The sequence below is a fragment of the Dasypus novemcinctus genome, chromosome 17, assembly GCF_030445035.2.
Source record: "Dasypus novemcinctus isolate mDasNov1 chromosome 17, mDasNov1.1.hap2, whole genome shotgun sequence".
Taxonomy (NCBI): Eukaryota; Metazoa; Chordata; class Mammalia; order Cingulata; family Dasypodidae; genus Dasypus; species Dasypus novemcinctus.
Window position 1 is genome coordinate 15,875,944 of NC_080689.1, and position 19,684 is coordinate 15,895,627.

The window sequence follows — 19,684 nt, forward strand, 5'->3', positions numbered from 1 at the left end:
AACTTTAGTATACCTATCATTTTCCTTAATATTATCTTTGCCCTAAAAGACAAAGACAATGTTGAGAAAATTACACACACACATATAGTACACATAACTAAATTACATATCTGTATTTAGTGTGTGTATAGATACATTACACTAATACAAAGTAATACATAATTTCCAAATTAATGCCAAATACAGTAAATGCTATAGAAATTCAGTGGAGTAAGAGATCACTGTGAACAGGGAGAATCAAGAAGAGGTTGAAGAATTAAGTTCAACCAAACTGGATCAGGAAAGATTAGATTTTAGATCAAGAAGAGTAGGAAGGACAAGATTAGGCAAGGAGAAGATTTTGAACAAAGATGTAGAAACAGGAATATGCAAAAGACAGATGCAGTGGCAGTAAGTAGATTGGTCTGTCTGAAGTTGAGGATTGATATAGAGGGAAAGCCTACTGTAAAAGTATTAAGTACTATGTTTAGTATTTAATAATTAACATTATTTAGACCTTTAATTGCAGCTTTCTAAAAGATGATTCCAGATGAGCACAAGAAATAACATTAGATCAAAAGACAATTTAACAGCTAGGAAATAAGATCACCTCATTTACACTGGTCAGCTTTTTATACACTTCTTTAATATCTTAATATAAAGAAGATATGAAAAATCAGAAAAGAAAAGAAGTGGAGTTAGCATTTATTGAATGGCACTAAGGCAGGTACTTAACAAAGGTATCATTTAACTTTCACAACATCCCTTGTACCCCATTTTGTAGATAAGTTAACAATCAAGGATGGTAGTAACTTCCACAAGAACAAATGATTAATTCTCTCTGCTTCCCAAACCCATGATTCTTCAAAATAAAGTCAGATATTTAAGAAATCTGTTAGCATGAAGTAGCTCAAAGAAATTACTCATGTTACAGAAATACACTATATATGCAAAATTATATATTATACATTACATCTCATATGTAATATATAGTAAAACTAAAAAATACATGAATGTTTAATATTTAACTTTGGCACTGTACATGTGACACTAATAATCTTTTAAAACCCAGATTAAAAAGATCTCCTTAACTTACAAGATTTTAAGATTCTAAAGCATTCCAAGAGAGGCTAAAAGTCTTCTCACATTTTTAAAGACAGGATAGAAAGCAATCTTTGTAAGGTAGTTTAGTAAGATTCCACAAATGGTATACTCAGTCTCACAAATGGGTCATTTATTTAGGTGAAAAGTGGGAGAAAGAAAAATATGCTTAAAGACATATTCTCATCATACTTTTCCCAAGTCAAGAAAATAAAACATTTTCCCACATCCGACATACGGAAAATTCACCTTGCTTGAAGTCATTTTGGAGGATACAAGTGAAATTATATTAGTTGCAATGTCACTTGTAAATTATACTTTTATTTTTATAAGTGAAAGAGAATTCATATATAACAGAAGCTTACATTCATTGAAGCATTGATTTTAGCAATAGTTTCATCATCTGTTGGGAACTGGTATATCTGGACACCATTGCTAACCAATTCACTCATGAGCTTGATCTTAAACTTGTGTAATTCAGTTTTAGAAATTGCATCTGCTTTGGCAATTACTGGTATAATGTTCACCTATAAAGAATAAAGAAAACAAACTCTCACAATTCAAAGATCTGTTTTTCATACTGTAGTTTTTATATTCAAAACCATTCAATCTCTGACAAATTTCCTTAACCAAGATCAAGGGACAGACAAACTCTGGTCTGACTCGCCAACTGTTTTTATAAATAACGTTTAATGGACTAAATTGTAAAAATTTTTAGAAAATTTTGAAATTTTATAAATACCAACTAAAAGTGTTCACAATGCAAAGGAATAACTTTCTCAGCATTATTTAAAGTTCTGTCACTACCCAGAGAAGAAGAGCTTTGGGGTTGTGAACACTGACTAGCTTCTAAGTCTAGTCCCATAAATGATTAATGGGTACAAGAGTAAACCTTGATGTTTCTACAAATTCGGGGATTGGTCTGAGTTTGTTTTTTTAGTTTGTTTTAGTAAAAAACTCAGGTTAACCAGGCATGTGTCAAAAAAGTGAGATTATAATGTAAATCTTCAGAATAAAAGTGAAAAGTAAAAATCATAATTCTTCTGTTCTTAATTTTTCTCATTTCTCACTGATTGATGGTATATTTAGATTTATTAGTTTTCCATAAGTTCCAAAGGTATAAAGATTTTTCCAACTCTATAAAATTAATGTTGGAAAACTTTCTAAGCAATTGCAGGTAAAGAATGTTAAATTAGTCAAAGTACATAGAAATGTGGAGGCGGACTTGGCCCAGTGGTTAGGGCATCCGTCTACCAAATGGGAGGTCCGCAGTTCAAACCCTGGGCCTCCTTGACCCGCGTGGAGCTGGCCCATGCACAGTGCTGATGCGCGCAAGGAGTGCCTTGCCACGCAGGGGTGTCCCCCGCGTAGGGGAGCCCCACATGCAAGGACTGCGCCCCGTAAAGAAAGTCGCCCAGCGCAAAAGAAAGTGCAGCCTGCCCAGGAATGGTGCCGCCCACATGGAGAGCTGACACAACAAGATGATGCAACAAAAAGAAACCGAGATTCCCGTGCCACTGACAACAACAGAAGCGGACAAAGAAGACGCAGCAAATAGACACAGAGAACGGACAACTGGGGTGGGGGTGGGGAGGGGGAGAAGGGGAGAGAAATAAATAAATCTTTTAAAAAAAAAAAACAGTACATAGAAATGTTGAAGCCAAATTCATGGTTTCAATATTTTCTTCTTAAATATTCCAAAATTTATGCCATATTAAGGACAAATAACTGCCTCCATGATAAATAGCAGAAATAGACCTGATGTTAAACATAAATGTTTATGTGTATATCAGGGAGAGAAAAAGTTACAGATGTTTCCCAACGAAGATACCTTGTCATATTTGCATAAAATAAGGTAACTATCCATGTCAAAAACTTCTTGGGCATTCTGCTTTTAGGTACAAAAGACAACTATTCTCAAGGAGGCCTGAGGAACTAGAAGAAGCCAACTCAGACACTTCTCATCTTTACGTAGTGATGCAGTGGTCTTGTGTAAATCAGGATCTTCACATATCTCCCAAGTGTCCTTGGGATAACAGCCAACCCCACAAACAAACAGTGTATACTCATATAATAAGCAACAAATCAAGTAACTGAGGCAAATCTTAGTTTTACCTAGAAATTTAAATCCCTTTAAACATGTAACAAAGTTTAGGTGTAGCATTCATTTTTAGGCTATACAACAGAAAGCTAGAAGTGCCACTTTTTTTGATAAAGGAGTCCCAAGTTTAAAACTTGTCCCTCCATCTACCAAGTAAAGCAGAAGACTGTGGTGAAAATCTTTAAATGAGTGCATGAAACCATATTTTTCTTTTACTGTTACCATGAAACATTTCATTTAAAAGATTTAGCCTGAATGAAAAACAAAGTCATGACCCAAAAGATAATATTGCAGTGCTATTCAAAGTCTTTGGAATTCTGTGATAAGCATCTAGACTAATTGTTGTAAGTTAGCCATGTATAGGTTGATTGCTGGCCCAAAGATGTGTTCACTATGGACAAGAGCGCATCATCTCATCTATCTATTCCTGAGAGTCTACTCTGGAAACACATGACCATAAAATGCTCCTGGCTAACTCTTTATTTGAATTTATATATAGTTCCTTGGTTTAAAAATTCAAAAATAAGTTTTCTTGGTATGGTCTGAATTAAAATACATTTTATAATAATACATGATGAAACATTAGTTGCACTCTTTGTCAGTGAAGTTCTTTCTCTTAATGGTGTCATAAAGTGAAATTAGTGTCAAACAAATTCTACATCAAATGTAGATAAATATCCATGTTCTGACATGCAATTTAATCACTAAAAAAAGGAACTAAAATTTTATTTTAATGTTTCTCCTTTGCATTTCATGTTCTAAACTGAGTTTCTCCGGAAAATAATCTATGGATTGAAACTTCAAATGTTTAAAAGATGCACAGAAAAAAAATGTTATAGCTACATGTAACTTAAAGATATTTTAATAGTTCAAATAAGTATTAAAGCATGACAGGTTGACTCTTTTCCCAAACCTACCTTACTGTCAAGGCTCTTCATGGTTAAGAGATCAAGTGTCTTCAGAGAGTGGCCTGTGGGTGAAATGAAGTAAAGGCACACATGGATGCGAGAATCATGGTAGTTAAAGAGAGAACGTTTTATCTTCAATTCTTCTTGGAGATAGGCCTCAAACTGAGCATCTATGTAGTCAACTATAGGTTGATAACTGAAAAAATAATTATTAAAATATTTAATACAACATATTCATGCTACCTTACTAAGCTACTTGTGCAATCTAAAGTCTAAAATCTATATTTTTACCAATTAACAAACAGTTAATTTTTATGAAAAAACAGACACCTTATTGATAAAATGTATTGTCCAGAACATACCCATACCAAGGTAATACTTCAAAACCATCAAAATTGCCTGTGCTTTAAGTTGTTTTGTAGAAACTGACTCACATTCATTTACACTGTGGGTCACTTCACACAAAGGTTCCCATACTAGTCAGCTTGCTAAAGAATGATTAGGAGTCTTATTTGTAACCTAATTGGTACTTGGCATATGATTTAACTGAGAAAAGGCATGGGTATCAATAACTTTAAAAATATTTAAGTCAAATTCTATGACTTCTTACCTCTTAAATCAGATTTCTAAGGCATGGAGAGCTTGAGAGAGTAAGATGAAAGGCACACGTCAACTGAAAGTATTTAACTAGGAATGCTGGCATGATTTTATTTTCATTTAACTATAAACCAAGGCAAGGCACATCACATCCTGTGCTCTATGCTGTTTTTCAGATCACTTCTCCCTGGACTAACTGCTCCCCTCTAGCTTTCTAACTCTATTCATCCTTCAAGATGCAAATTAAATCACTGTGTATGTATGTGCAAAGCACTTGGTTAAGATTGTTTCTTGAAATTAGTTTGTGAACATTCCACTTGGTTTTTCTCCCCACTTCATTTTGATATGCTAGTAACTGCCTATGCAACTTACATTTCTACTCATAAGTATTCTCATTAATCACTCTGATTTTCCCACAGAAAATAAAACCAAATAGTTCCTATGTCAAATTCCCTGGACACCTTAGTAATTAATTATCTTTGTAGTTTCAAAATGGAGCAGTACCTTGTGCATATATATGAAGCATTCATAAATTGTGTAAAACTGTGAATTCCTCTATAAAGTTGCCTGACCCTTCTAGTCCTTGAGAATAATCCATTTCTTTTTAACATATAAAATACCTTGTCTCCCTATCCAGATAGTAAGCAATTTGAGAACATATAGTATTTTATATTTCTCAGTTTTCCATAAGAACTAGCACAATACCTTGAACATTATAAGAACTTAATTCCTTTCTGAGTGAATATTACAAATACAAGTAAGTGTTAGTTAGGAAACTGGTCTAAAGGTGACACAATATGATTCTCTACTCAAATGATAGGAAAAAAAAAGTTAATTTGTAAGTATACAATAAATGACCTAAAATAGGTTGGTAATATGATTCGCATTTCCCAGAAAGCAAAGTAGAATCCTATTAAGACATTTTTAAATGCCAGTCACTCAGACTCTACTGAGACACTAAATTAATAATATACTAAAGCACTTCTTTCATAGTAATTTTCCCATGTTTCCACTCCCAATGGTGGACTCACTCTTACAAAGAAAACAAAGATACTGGCACAAAATATTTAAAATCATTTCTTAAAAGCACCAACATGCTCTGGTAAGGAATTAACCTGGCCAAAATTGAAGGGAAAGTGGCAACAAAGAGATAATCAGAAGACCAGAGGTGGGATAAGTAAACTATGGACCATAGGCTAAATCCAGCTACCATCTGTTTTTGTACAACCTTCTTGGAACACAGCCATATTCATTCATGTTTTATCTATGGCTGCTTTTGTACGACAATAGCAAAGCTGAGTAGTTGGGACAGAGATCATATATCCTACAAATTTTAAAATACTTATCATCCAGCCCTTTACAGAAAAAGGGTTTAGTGCTAACTCCTGCACTAAAGCATCAAAGCTGCTTTCAGCTTCTGAGGCATTTGTTAACCCAGTTCTTGTGCTTTGTTTTTGAAGGTCTTACAGGACAAGAAGAAGAAATCAAAGGTCAGGACCCAAACAAGGTGGGAAATCTAATGAGACACATACCCCCACCACCACCTTGAGTTGAAATCCTAAAAACCTATACCTTTAGCGTTAAGGTGAACCAGAAGTAAACCTGCAACTCCACCTTGCTCCTTACAATGGCCAGGAAAGAAAGTTGTTTTGGCAATAAATGAAATAGGCAATACAAAAGGAAAGAGGAAAAGAAAACATTCTTAAGAACTTGTGGTCATGGGACCAGCCCTTGTTTCTGTAGCCCAGATTCACACTGCCTCTCTCACTCTGGGAACCTCAAGCCATAAATTAGGTTTAGGAATCTCCAGACCAATTTTTTTAATTAATTTTTTAAAATTTTTAAACCAGCTTTAGATTGCATAAATGTTACATAAAAAAATATGAAGGATTCTCCTATGCTCCACTCCCTCTCCCTCCCACACTTTCCCACATTAACAACATCCCTCATTGGTGTGGTACATTTGTTACAACTGGTGCTCCCATATTGAAGCCCTGTTACTAACCATCAACAGTTTACATTATAGTTTATACTCTGTCCCACGCAATTTTGTAGGTTACAATAAAATATACAATGGCCTGTATCCATCACTGCAATGTCATGTAGGACAACGCCAATGTCCCAAAAATGCCCCATATTACATATGTTCTTCCCTCTGCCATCCCTCAGAATGTCTGGTGGCCACTGCCTTTATATCAATGTTAAGAGTTCTTCCATTGCTAGAATAATAAGTCTACAGTAGAATAATAATAATAATGTCTACTTTAGTCCACAGCCTGTTAATGCCCAGAGGGGTCTAGGCTAAGCAATTCCAAATCTGTTCAAGAGGAAAACATCTTGGACCTCAAAGTATCTCCATAAAAATTTTTTAAAACACCATGAGAACTATAATAAAAACAACCAAGCAAGCAAATGAAAAATGAGAACTAATTATTAATGAGAACCAAAAGGAAAAGTAAACATTAGTAAGATATCTTTAAACTTTTACGTAGTTGAATTATAAGATATAATTATGAAATATTAAGCTTACCATACCTAAAGAAATAAAAAGCAAGCATGCATGTATGTGCTGAGAAAAGGAAACTATTAAAAATAAAAAGTGATCCTGCAGATTCTTGAATACGAACCACATAAAATGTACAGATTTGAAAAATACTGAAATGAAAAACTCAATGGATTCATTTAATACTAGACTAGACACTGCCAAAAAAAGAATTAGTATACTGAAAGATAGATCACAAACAATATTTGAGAATCCAACAGAAAGGGGGGATGGAAAATATGGATTAGAAATACAGAATAATAAAGGATAAGCACTATGGACATGGAAGACATAATGGAAAGGTATAACATACATTTAGTCAAAGTTTCAGGAAGAAAGGAGCCAGTAAAAGGGATAGTAAAATAGAGACAATATTTAATGAAATAACACTGAGGTTTTTAAGGAACTGATAAAGGACACTGTATTCGAATTCAAGAAGCCAAACAAACCACAAGTAGGATAAATTAAAAAGAAATTTTAAAATAATATATCATGGTAAAACTGTAGAACAATAAAAACAAAGATTTTAAAGCAGTGGAGAAAAATAAAACAAAAGGAGGGAGTACCTAAGAAAGATTGACATTGATTTCTCAATAATAACAACAGAAGACAGCAGATCATGGAATGGTATCCTCAATGGGAAGAAAATAACTGCCGAGCCAGAATTGTTTACCCATGTAAAATTTCAAGTACAAGAACAAAATATTGAAATTTTTGGTTAATAAAGGGTAGTAAACAAATACTGGCCACAGAAAATAATAACTATGTCTTATGTGGTTTAAAAATACGAAGATAAAATGCATGACAACAGTAGGTCAGGAGGGAGAATTAATGGAGCTTAATTGTTTTAACTTCTATTTTATTGTCAATTTTTATTGCTGGACAGAAGTCCAAATATTAATTCAACTTTAAGTTAAAGAATTTATATTATAATTTCTAGGGTTAAAAACTACAAGAATAGAAATCAAACAAGAAAGGAAAAAGAAATACAGAACTGGCAAGACAAACAGAAAACAGAAAATAAGATGGCCATTTAAACTCAAATTTACCAGTAACGATTTTAACTGAGAATGAACTAAATACACAGTTAAAAGAAGCATTGTCAGACTGAATTTAAAAAGAGAAAACAGTATGTTCTTAATAAGAAACACATCTGAAGCACAGGGTACAGAAAGGTTCAAAGTAAGAAGAATACACCATATATAAGAAAGCTGATGTACTTATATTAATATCAGGCAATATAAATTTCCACAAAAGACATATTATAAGAGAAAAGAAGGTCACCATATAGCAATAAAAGTGTCAATTCTTCAGGATGAAAAAGTTGAGATTAGAAATATTAACTGAAAATGGATGAAAATGAAAATGCTATATATCAAAATTTATGGGATGCAGGCAATGTCATGCTTAGAGAGAAATGTATACTCTTAAATGTGTAAAGCTGAAAATCAGAGAGAAATTAAAGCAAACTAAACCCAGAGAAAGGAAATTATAGACATAAGAGCATAAGTAAATGAAATAGTTAAAACGTATAAAATTGAGAGGATAAATAAAACCAAAATTTAGTATTTGAGAAGACCATAACCTGATAACTCTGTTGAAATTTATCGAGGAGAAAATGAAAACAAGCACAAATAAGCAATATCAAGAAAGGAATAACGGATATAATTACAGATGATATCAGCAACAAAAAGATATTAGGAGGGTATTATGGATATCATTAAGACAACAAATTTGAAAAAAAAAGGATGAAAAGAATAGATTCTTACAAAATTATAACTTATCAAACCGTCTCAATGGTTATCATCCCATAACCATTGAAGAAAATGAGTAGCAATACAAAAATCAGAAAGCAACAGACCTAGATGGTTTTACCAGTGATTTCCACCAAACATTCCAAGGACATGTAACTTTAATCTTATACAAATTTTACCAGAGAATGAAAACTCCCTCAACACATTTTAGAAGGTTAACAAAACCTAAAAACCCAACAATGATAGTAGAAGAAGGAAAACATAGGCCAAAAGCCTCACTTATGAACACAAATGGAAAAGTTCTGAAAAAATAAAAAATGAAATAAAGTAAAATATGATCCAAGACTGTAAGGTTGGTTTACCAATAAAAAAATCAGTTAACGTAATTCACTTTAAGATTAAATGAGAGAAAGCATGGTATTCTCAAGAGAATGCAGGAAAAAAAAAACCTGAAAAGGGTAAACACTTCATGACTTTAAAAAAAAAAACCTTACTAAATAATAAAAGGACTCCATAATTTAATTATTAAAAGAAACTTAAAGAAAGCACAATATTTATTTTAAAATAAATAGAGCTTTCCCTTTGAGGTTAGTACAAAGGGAAAAATGCTGCTTTCACTAGTACAGGCAAAAATGCTACTAGTACCACTGATTATCCAACAAAGTACTGAAAGTTCCAATTAGTACAGCCAGGAATTTAAAAATAAAAGGGGGGCGGCAGACTTGGCCCAGTGGTTAGGGCATCCGGCTACCACCGGTTCAAACCCCGGGCCTCCTTGACCCGTGTGGAGCTGGCCCATGTGCAGTGCTGATGCGCGTAAGGAGTGCCCTGCCATGCAGGGGTGTCCCCCGCGTAGGGGAGCCCCACGTGCAAGGAGTGCCCTGCCACGCAGGGGTGTCCCCGCATAGGGGAGCCCCACGCGCAAGGAGTGCGCCCCATAAGGAGAGCTGCCCAGCGCAAAAGAAAGTGCAGCCTGCCCAGGAATGGTGCCGCCCACATGGAGAGCTGACACAAGATGTCGCAAAAAGAAACACAGATTCCCATCCTGCTGACAACGACAAGAGAATCAGACAAAGAAAATGCACCAAATAGACACAGAGAACAGACAACCGAGGTGGGGGGTGGGGGGGCAGAGAGAAACAAATAAATAAATAAATCTTAAAAAAAATAAAAATAAAAGGGGGAAAAAAAAATACAGACTTCTGTGTCCAGTCATGGAGTCACCATGACTGGATTTACCCTCCCACCTTAAGCAATTAGAAATTCAGACAAAGGTTTTCAGACACTAGACAACAGAAAGAATAAAACTGTGATCACTGAGAAAGGAAAATAATTGAGGGGAGCCCTACGATTTTCCCTGTGGACTATCTGGAGACAAGATACCAGGGGTACTGCACAAAGATAAAACACAAGAGAGCCTGGTGGGCTCATTCAGTTGAGGAGCTGGAGATCAGAGTTCAGGGAAGTCCACTCAACTAGGGTTTGTGTGACAAAATACTAGAAAGAAGTTTTGCTCATACAGAAAAGCTCTGGAAATTGAGAAGGTTTCCTCCTCAAATCTCTGACTAAGCACTGACATGCATGAGATGAAAGATTCCAATAGTATGGAAATTTCCCATATTATAATGGTGGTGGAAGTTACAAAACTATACAATTGTCAAAATTAATTGAACTGTACACTTAAAAATCAGTGAATTTTATTTATACTATTAAATTATATATCAATAATGCTGATTTTAAAAGAAATAAAATAATTGAAAAATATAACTGCCATTACACGTAGATTACACAATTATAAACATGGAAAGTAATCAACTTTAGATATGAAATGTTGGAATTATCAGCGAATTTATAAATACAAAAGTTTCTGTATGCAAAATTAATTGTATTTCTATAAACCAGCAACAATTAGAAAATGAAATATTTTTAAAAGATATCATTTATGAGATGATCACAAATGTCAAAAATCAAAGAGTAAATTTAAGTAAAGCTACACAAGATTTCCATGTAGAAAATTATAAAAACTTTCCAGGAGGAATTAAATAAATGCAGGCACATCCAATGGTCATGGAAAAGGATAAGCTTTACAATAAATAGTGTCAAGACAACTAAGTACTAAGTATTCATAAAGACAAAAATGAAACTGGATCCCCTAACACCTACATTTTAAAAAAATCAATCTTAGATTGATTAAAATTCTAAGAGTTGAAAAGAAATTTTTTTAGAATGTAATACAGGATACTATTTTCATGGTTTCAGGGTAGGAAAGAATTACTTAAACATGATACAGAAAACACTAAGCATAATGGAAAGACTGATAAATTCTACTACATCAAAAAATGATGAGGGAAGTGGACTTGGCACAATGAATAGGGCATCCGCCTAACACATGGGAGGTCCGCGGTTCAAACCCTGGGCCTCCTTGACCCGTGTGGAGCTGGCCCATGCACAGTGCTGATGTGCGCAAGGAGTGCCCTGCCACACAGGGGTGTCCCCCGCGTAGGGGTGCCCCAAGCGCAAGGAGTGTGTCCCGTAAGGAGAGACACCTAGTGCGAAAGAAAGTGCAGCCTGCCCAATGGTGCCGCACACATGGAGAGCTGACACACAAGATGACGCAACAAAAAAAGAAACAGATTCCTGGTGCAGCCGATAAGGATAGAAGTGGTCATAGAAGAACACACAACGAATGGAAACAGAGAGCAGGCAACTGGGGTGGGGAAAGGGGAGAGAAATTAAAAATTAAAAAATTAAAAAATGATGAAAATGCTTTTAATCAAAACACATCTTAAGAGCACTGACAAGCCAAAGTGGGGAAGCTATTTCCCTCATCTACAAACAAAACTGACATCCAGAATATATAAAGACCTTCTATGATGGAATGAGAAAAAGACAACAACCCAAAAGAGAACTGGGTAAACTACAAGCACTTATAATTGAGGAACTCCAAAAAATATTTTAGGGAAGCAGATGTGATTCAAGCAACTGGGCTCCAGTCTACCATATGGGAGGTCCCAGGTTCAGTTCCTGGGGCCTCCTGGTGAAGGAAAGTTGGCCTGCATGGAGATCTGGCCTGTGTGGAGAGCTGGCCCGCGCAGAGCGCTGACACAACAAGATGACACAACAACAAAAAAAGAGACACTGAGGAAAAACAATGATAGACACAAAAAACCAGGGAGCTGAGGTGGCTCAATGATTGAGTGCCTCTCTCCCATGATGGAAGGTTCCACGATCAGTTCCTGGTGCCTCCTAAAGAGAAGACAGGAAGAGAAGATAAGCAGACACAGAAGAACATGCAGATTGACAAGTGCAAGCAGTAAAGGGGGGGGGATAAATAATCTTAAAAATATTTATATATATATAAATATATATATATCAACCTTATTTGTTGGGAATTCTAGGTACCATTATACACCCACTATACTGAAAAGATGTTTTACAAGATGAAGTGTGGATAAGAATATAGTATAATGGAAACTCATATGTATCAGTGGTAGGAATGTAAATTGTACACTCACTCTGGAAAACACTTAGGTTTTGTCTAGTAAATACTACAACTTAGTTCCAAGTGATATACATGCATACCTCAGAGATATTGCAGGTTCAGTTCCATACCACAATAAAGCAAATATTGCACTAAAGTAAGTCATACCTATGCTTATGAGCCTGTGTGTCTGAAATCTGAACTAGGCCTAGAGCTGTAGGGTGCCTAAAAGTTACCTCCTGAGAGCCTCCACGTTGCTCAAATGTGGCCACTCTCTAAGTCAAACTCAGCATGTAAATGCATTACCTTCCTCCCAGCGTGGGACATGATTTCCGGGGATAAACCTTCCTGGTGCCAAGGGATTACTACCAATCACTAACTGGTGATACAACTAGAAAAAGACCTTTAATAAAAGGGGGAAATGGTAAAGACAAATGGGTTTATACGGCTAAGAGTCTTCAAAAAAGAGTCAGAAGGTCATCAGAGGGTCACGCTTATGCACGCCTCAGCAGGAACCCAGAGACAGCCAAAGTAGATACAACCCCAGGTACTGGTCTCCTGAGGGCTATGGAGACACACGGGTTCTATGGTCATGGCAGATGGTTCTGGAGTTCAGTGCCTTGTCAATGAGCCCTACTTAGGAATTTGTGTGCCTGACTGTGATGGAGTTGGACTCAGATGTGACCTTTCTACATAAGCCTCTTCTGTCACTTTTACGGAACCTGTGGTTGGTGCTGGGGTTGGTGTATACTCAGGAGACTTGAATCTCTGGACTGGCCACGTGCCAGCTGGGCCCTGAGGCTCAGCAGAGTTGCAGCTCCTATTCTACGGTTCGTTGGACTTACCCAGGTCAGCTAACTGGGGGGGGGGGGGGGCGGGGTGAAGATAGTCAACCACCACACCAGGGAACCGAGAGTACCAACAACTCTAAGCAGGAGAATCGCATCCATCAACCATGCGGGATCTAAGACCCCTCTTGATATAGAGGTGGAATGGCATCACTATGCCAAGGTCCTCAGGATGGAGGAATAAAATATGGATTAGAGTGGACTTACTGTTATTCCACTATAGAATTATTGAGACTAGTAATGGAAGAAACTGTAGCACTGATGTGGAGAAAGTGGCCACTGTAGTTGCTGAGGGCAGGGATAGAGAAGAAGAGATGTGATGGGGGACATTTTGGGGACTTGAAGTTATTCTAAATGATATTGTAGGGTCAGATGCTATACATTATATATCCTGCCATAACCCACTGAATGTACTGGGGGAGAGTGTAAACTGCAATGTAAACTATTATCTCTGCAGTACAGCAGTGCTCCAAAATGTATTCACCAAATGCAATGAATGTGCCACAATGATGAAAAAGGTTGTTGATATGGGAAGAGTGGGGGGTGAGGGGGGCGTATATAGGAACCTCTTATATTTTTAATGTAACAGTTTTTGTCATCTATGTATCTTCAAAAAAATACAATTAAAAAATAAATAAAGTGAGTCATACAAATTTTTTGGTTTTCCAGTACATATAAAAGTTATGTTTACACTATACTGTAGTCTATTAAGTGTGGAATAGCATTATGTCTATAAAACCAATGTATAAACCTTAATTAAAAGGTGACAAAGTAAGCACATATTGTAGGTAAAATGGTGCCAAAAGACTTGCTTAGAATAGGGTTTCTGCAAACCTTCAATGTATTTAAAAAAATGCAGTTTCTGCAAAGCACAATAAAGTAAAATATAATAAAACAAGGTATGCCTGTATATATAATACACACACACATATAACATAAATTTATAATGTTGCCAGGAGCATTACTCGTAATAGGCAAAAACTGGGAAAAACTACCATTTATATCATAAAGCATGATGCCACTTATTTAAGTTCAGACAAAACAAAACAATATTTTTTATAGATATACACATAGGTTTAGCCCATTAAGAAACACAAAACTCACTACAAAAGTCAAGAGAGTGATTACCTCCAAAGGAAAGGAAAGAGGCTATGATCAGGAACTAGTAACATTGGGACTTTCTAAGGTACAGGTCATATGTTGACCAGTGTGGTGATTCTGTGGGGAATGGCTTCATAATTATTTATTAACTTGTATATATATGTTGTATGTATTTTTCCACATATGTACTCATATGTTTAAAGAAAACTGCCATGTATTATTTCAAATGTGATTCAACATACAAAACTCAATTAACGCAAAGGAAAAGGACTGGGAAGACAAACATCAAATTCATTGGAGAAAGAAATGAGACTGGGCCCCAGGGAATGGCTAATGTGGGTTCTCAAATTATGTGTATTTTCACAAATATATTTACGTATTACTTTGGCAAATTATAGAAAACAATCTAACTAAGAAATAAATGGAAAGAATCAAGTTATAATTTATTTCAGAGAAACAGAAAGTTATACCTATTGTGGGTCTTATTCTACAGTATAATGAAATTTTTTTCAACCAGGTCTCGCCTATCCTATGTTTATACTTTCATTTATATAGATTAATTAGCTCTAAGTTGGTATCCATCTTGTAAGTATTAATAACTTTTAAAGCAATGTCACAGGCCTTTACCTCTGCCACTAACCTACTTCTTCCATTAGGTCCACATAAATCATTTCTTCCTATTTAAGGCAGAACACAAATGTGTTGAAAATACTATATTCTAACATAAGTTATATAACAAAAGTCAGTTTATGCAAAACATTTTCCTCTAAAGCAAACTTTCGGAAACTAGGAAAATGACATAATAAAAAAAAAAGGAAAAAGAACAAAATCTTATTGCTTTGCCTTCTTCATTTCCCCTTTTCATACTTTAAATTTGATACAGAACCTATAATCAGTCTTAATAATACCATCGGAGAAATAATGACAATAAATAATGACAATATTTAAAAAACATAAAAATTTCATTATCAAATCTTTCCTGCAATGCTTAATGACGTAACTGGCTATTTGGGTTAAGATTTTTTTTTTTTTTGAGGTACAAGGAGACGGAGATTAAACCCAGGACCTCATATGTGGGAAGCTGGAGCCCAACTATGGGGTGATACCAGCTCCCCTGACTTGATTTTTTTGTTTGTTTTGCTTGCTGTTTTTGTTTTTTTAAAAGGCACTGGGAACTGAACTTAGGACCGCCCATATGGGAAGCAGGCACCCAACCACTTGAGCCACATCCACTCCCCTTGGTTAGAATTTCACATACATACATACACACACACACACACACACACATATTCATGCACTATGTATTTAGCCACTGTATATATTTGACATTATATGTTTTGTTTTCTTTCCTCAACAAGATAAAGTCCTGTCTGAAAATTAGTAAAAGTCACTAATTCACTGAATAGGTATATTGGGAAATAATTTAAACAATTTTTGCTGAAATACACATTTTAATAATGTCATTCACATTATTCTGAAGAAATTGGACAAATGAGTAGAAAAATGTCAATTTTCTAATAAGAAGCAAACATTGCTTAATTATTTTTAAAAAACTAAAGTATGGTAGGAAAGGTATGGGTTACCTATAGAAAATCAAATCACAGTCCATGGAACAAGTAGGCAATTGAAATAAAAACTTGTCTTATCACAATAAGAAAACACAAACCTCTCTTCTTTGTTTATTTGGTCACCAAATCCCACTGTATTCACAATGGTCAATTTCAATCGAACGTTACTTTCCTGGAGTTCATATGTCTGAGCTTTAAGTCTAACATGTGGGCAAAAATGTGAAGATTCACAGTCTTCAAAATTAGTATTAAACAATGTATCAATCAGCGTTGATTTTCCAATTCCAGTTTCCCCTGAAATACACAAAAATTTATTTCACAGGTATGTCTGATGGCTGAGAAGAAATAAAACTGCAAACCCCTTTAGGGGTTTCCAGGATCCCAAATATTTCAGAGGGTGGGTTGTGCATGCTAAGGCTAGCACACTGAGTCATTAGCAGAGCACAGAAATGAGTATGTGTGCTAAAATACTCAGAACTCTGAAGAAAGCACTGAAATGTTTAGAGAAACAAACAAAAAGTTTAAAGCAGTACAACTAAGAAAAACAAACGTGACAATTTAAAAAACTGAAAAAAAAACTCAGAGTCATGATATCAAATTGGTAACATCAGCATCATACTTCTTATGACAAGTATGAAGTGAGTACACAAACTATGAAGGAACAACTTAGAGAAAGAGTTCAGCACTTACCCACACAGAGAATATTAAAGCAGAAGCCTTGCTGAATGGATCTATTGACCAGCTGATCCGGTAAACTTTCAAAACCAACATGGCCAGACATAGTTAATGAACGAATGTTTTCTCGTTTTAGCTGAAGAAAAATAAAAACAATTGGCAATAGCAACAATTTTTTTATTAAAATAGGAAATAGACACATTTGAAAGGATAAATAGAATTTATCAAAAAACTAAAGATTTACAATCATTATATCTCACCCAATTAGTTAAGTAAATTTGGGGGGAAAGAATTCTGTGTACAGAGTCTCAAAATATGTATTAATATTTCTTATTCCTTTCATGTAATGAGAGTTCTGTACTATTTATAACATGAAAACATTTGATTTCCAAAAATAGGAAAATATCCAGATGAACTGTGGCATATTCATTCAAAAAATGAAATAGTCATTAAAGAGGTTTATAATATGTTTAATAACTTAGAAAATTCTTACATTAAAATATCAAGTAAAAAAAAAGTATGGTACAAAATTATATATATATGGTTCCTGCTCCCAGTAATGACAGAGCAACTTATGTCAACCTAAACTTCCTGCTGATAACAATTATAAAAAACTCTTTCAAGTCACTGGCCTGTAACCAAAGGCAAACAGACTATAAGGTAATGAGACCAGAAAGGAGGTCTATCAGGTGAGTTGCACATTTATCCAGCTTTTCCCCTGAGAATACTCTCAGTCACTGTGACACAAGGAAGAGAGAGCTCAAGCAGAAAGTGGGCTGAGAAATCAGTTGGCGCCTAGGACAGGCAGATCAGCTGGAAATCGAGGAAGAATATTACAGAAAGGAGACAGCCCAAATCTGCACATACACTCACTTCCCTCAAATCCTTGGTTGACCAGTGAAATGTAGTGTAGAAAGCCCAGCTTGTTGGGTGATAGGGGCTGGAAGGAGCTAAGCAGAGTGTTCAAGAGTGTCACTCTGGGGACAGGGTTTGAATGCCAAGATCTTTACGTTAAAGGAGCTTGGTAAACTTTCCACCAAAACCTTAAGCCACATTTTAGGAGTAAGAATCCTATCCCAGGCCTAGGGGATGCTCTCTAGTACTGAAAGTACAACTGAAATAGACTCTTACAAAGTTAAAACTAAGGCTTAATTTGGTCACTGTGACCAGCCAGTCATTTAACTGCTGCCAGAAGAAACTCAGGATTCTTGTATCTTTCCAGCAGATCAAAGAATCTAGGATCTCAACGATGAATTATCCACAATATCTACAGTACAATTTTTAAAATACTAGATAGGAAGAAGCAGAAAATGTTGATTTATACTCAAGAAAGTAAAATGGTAGACAGAAAGCCACAAATGAACCAGATATTGAATTAGCCAATAAGGAATTTAAAATAACTATGGTAAATATATGCTAAAGAATCTATAGAAAACTGCAAGCAAGAGAGCCTGTCCATCTGCCCCATGGGATTGAAGTCCCCTCTCAATTAGAGGTAGAATGGGCATCATCAAACCAGAATCCTCAGGATTGGGGAATGAACTATGGATGGAAGTAGACTTACTAGTATTCTACTGCAGACTTAACGCGATTCTAGCAATGGAAGAAATTATATCATTGATGTAGAGACAGTGGCCACTGGAAGTTCTGAGAGCAGGAAGAGGGAAAAACAGGTAAAATATGGAGGTATTTTTGGGACTTGGGAACTGTCCTGAATGACATTATGACAACAGATACAGACCATTACATATTCTAATATAACCTAGAAAATTATGCGGGAAAGAGTGTAAACTACAATGTAAACTATAACCCATGCTAAGTGGCAATGCTCCAAAATGTTTTCATGAATTGTAATGAATATACCACACTGATGAAGGATGTTGCTAATTAGAAAAATGTGGGAGGTGTAGGGAGTGGGGCATATGGGAATTCCCTATATTTTTGCGTACCATTTACGTAATCTAAATATCTTTTTAAAAAATAAAAAATAATACATTAAAAAGAAAAAACAACCTATAGGGAAAAGATGGATAGAATGTATGACAGCTGTAAACACTCTTTAAAAAAAACAGCAACAAATAGAATTCCAAGAATAGAAAAATGCAACATCTAAAATAAAATAAAAATACATTGGATAGGATTAACAGTAGATTAGACAGTGGAAGGAAGATTTGTTCAATAATTATTATCTAAACTAAAGCAAAAAGAAAAGATAAAAACTATGACAGAGCCTCAAAGACCTGTGAGATGGCAGCTTTATTTGGAATCCCAGAAGGAAAAGTGAAAAAGAAAAAAAATGTAGTCTGAAATTTTTCCAGATTTTCAAATGATCCCAGAGAACCAAGAATTTCAGCAAACCACAAATGGGGAAAATCCAAGAGAACCCACATCTAGTCATATCAGAGGAAAATGCCTTTAAAAACAAGGGTAAAGAAAAAGTTTTAAGAGCAATCAGGTATGGGGAACATATTAAACACAGGTAAAACAAATATAAAATGACTATAAAGATGTCTCATAAGAAACAATGCAAACCAGAAGATAAGAGAATGACATCTATAAAATGTCATAATAGAAAACAATGAAGAATTCTATAGCTAATGAAAATATCCCTCAAAAAATGAAGGAAAAATGAAAACATTTTTAGACAAAAGTAATCTTAGAAAATTCACTGTTACCTAATCAGAAGTATTAAAGGACATTCTTCCAAAGACAAAGGAAAAAGACTACAAATGGAAACTCAGATCTACAAAAAGAAATGAAGATTACCAGAAAGGTAAATATGTGAGTAAATACACAAGAATTTTTTGCTTGGTTTAATATCTTTAAAATATAATTGAGGGGAAGTGGCTGTGGCTCAATCATTTGGGCTCCTGTTTACCAAAAGGGAAACCCTGGGTTCGCTTCCCAGGGCTGCCTTGTAAAGGCAAGCTGGCCCACACCCACAGAGAGCTGGCACAGCAAGATGACGCAACAAAGGGAGACAAGCAGACAAGCAGAACAACGCGCAGTGTATGGACACAGAGTACATA

At 35.3% G+C, this 19,684-nt stretch overlaps 1 protein-coding gene across 3 annotated transcripts in view; it reads right to left on the reverse strand.

Annotated features, from left to right (window-relative positions):
* Window positions 1–19,684, reverse strand: part of SEPTIN10 (septin 10) — an 88,455-nt gene that overhangs the window by 30,254 nt on the left and 38,517 nt on the right. For all 3 annotated transcript variants that reach the window (XM_058278326.2, XM_058278327.2, XM_058278328.2), the window contains exons 3-6: window positions 16,671–16,791; window positions 16,079–16,274; window positions 4,099–4,285; window positions 1,446–1,607 (exon numbers count right to left, since the gene is read on the reverse strand). In XM_058278326.2, coding sequence (XP_058134309.1) covers window positions 1,446–1,607; window positions 4,099–4,285; window positions 16,079–16,274; window positions 16,671–16,791 — 666 coding nt within the window. The remainder of the gene's footprint in view (window positions 1–1,445; window positions 1,608–4,098; window positions 4,286–16,078; window positions 16,275–16,670; window positions 16,792–19,684) is intronic.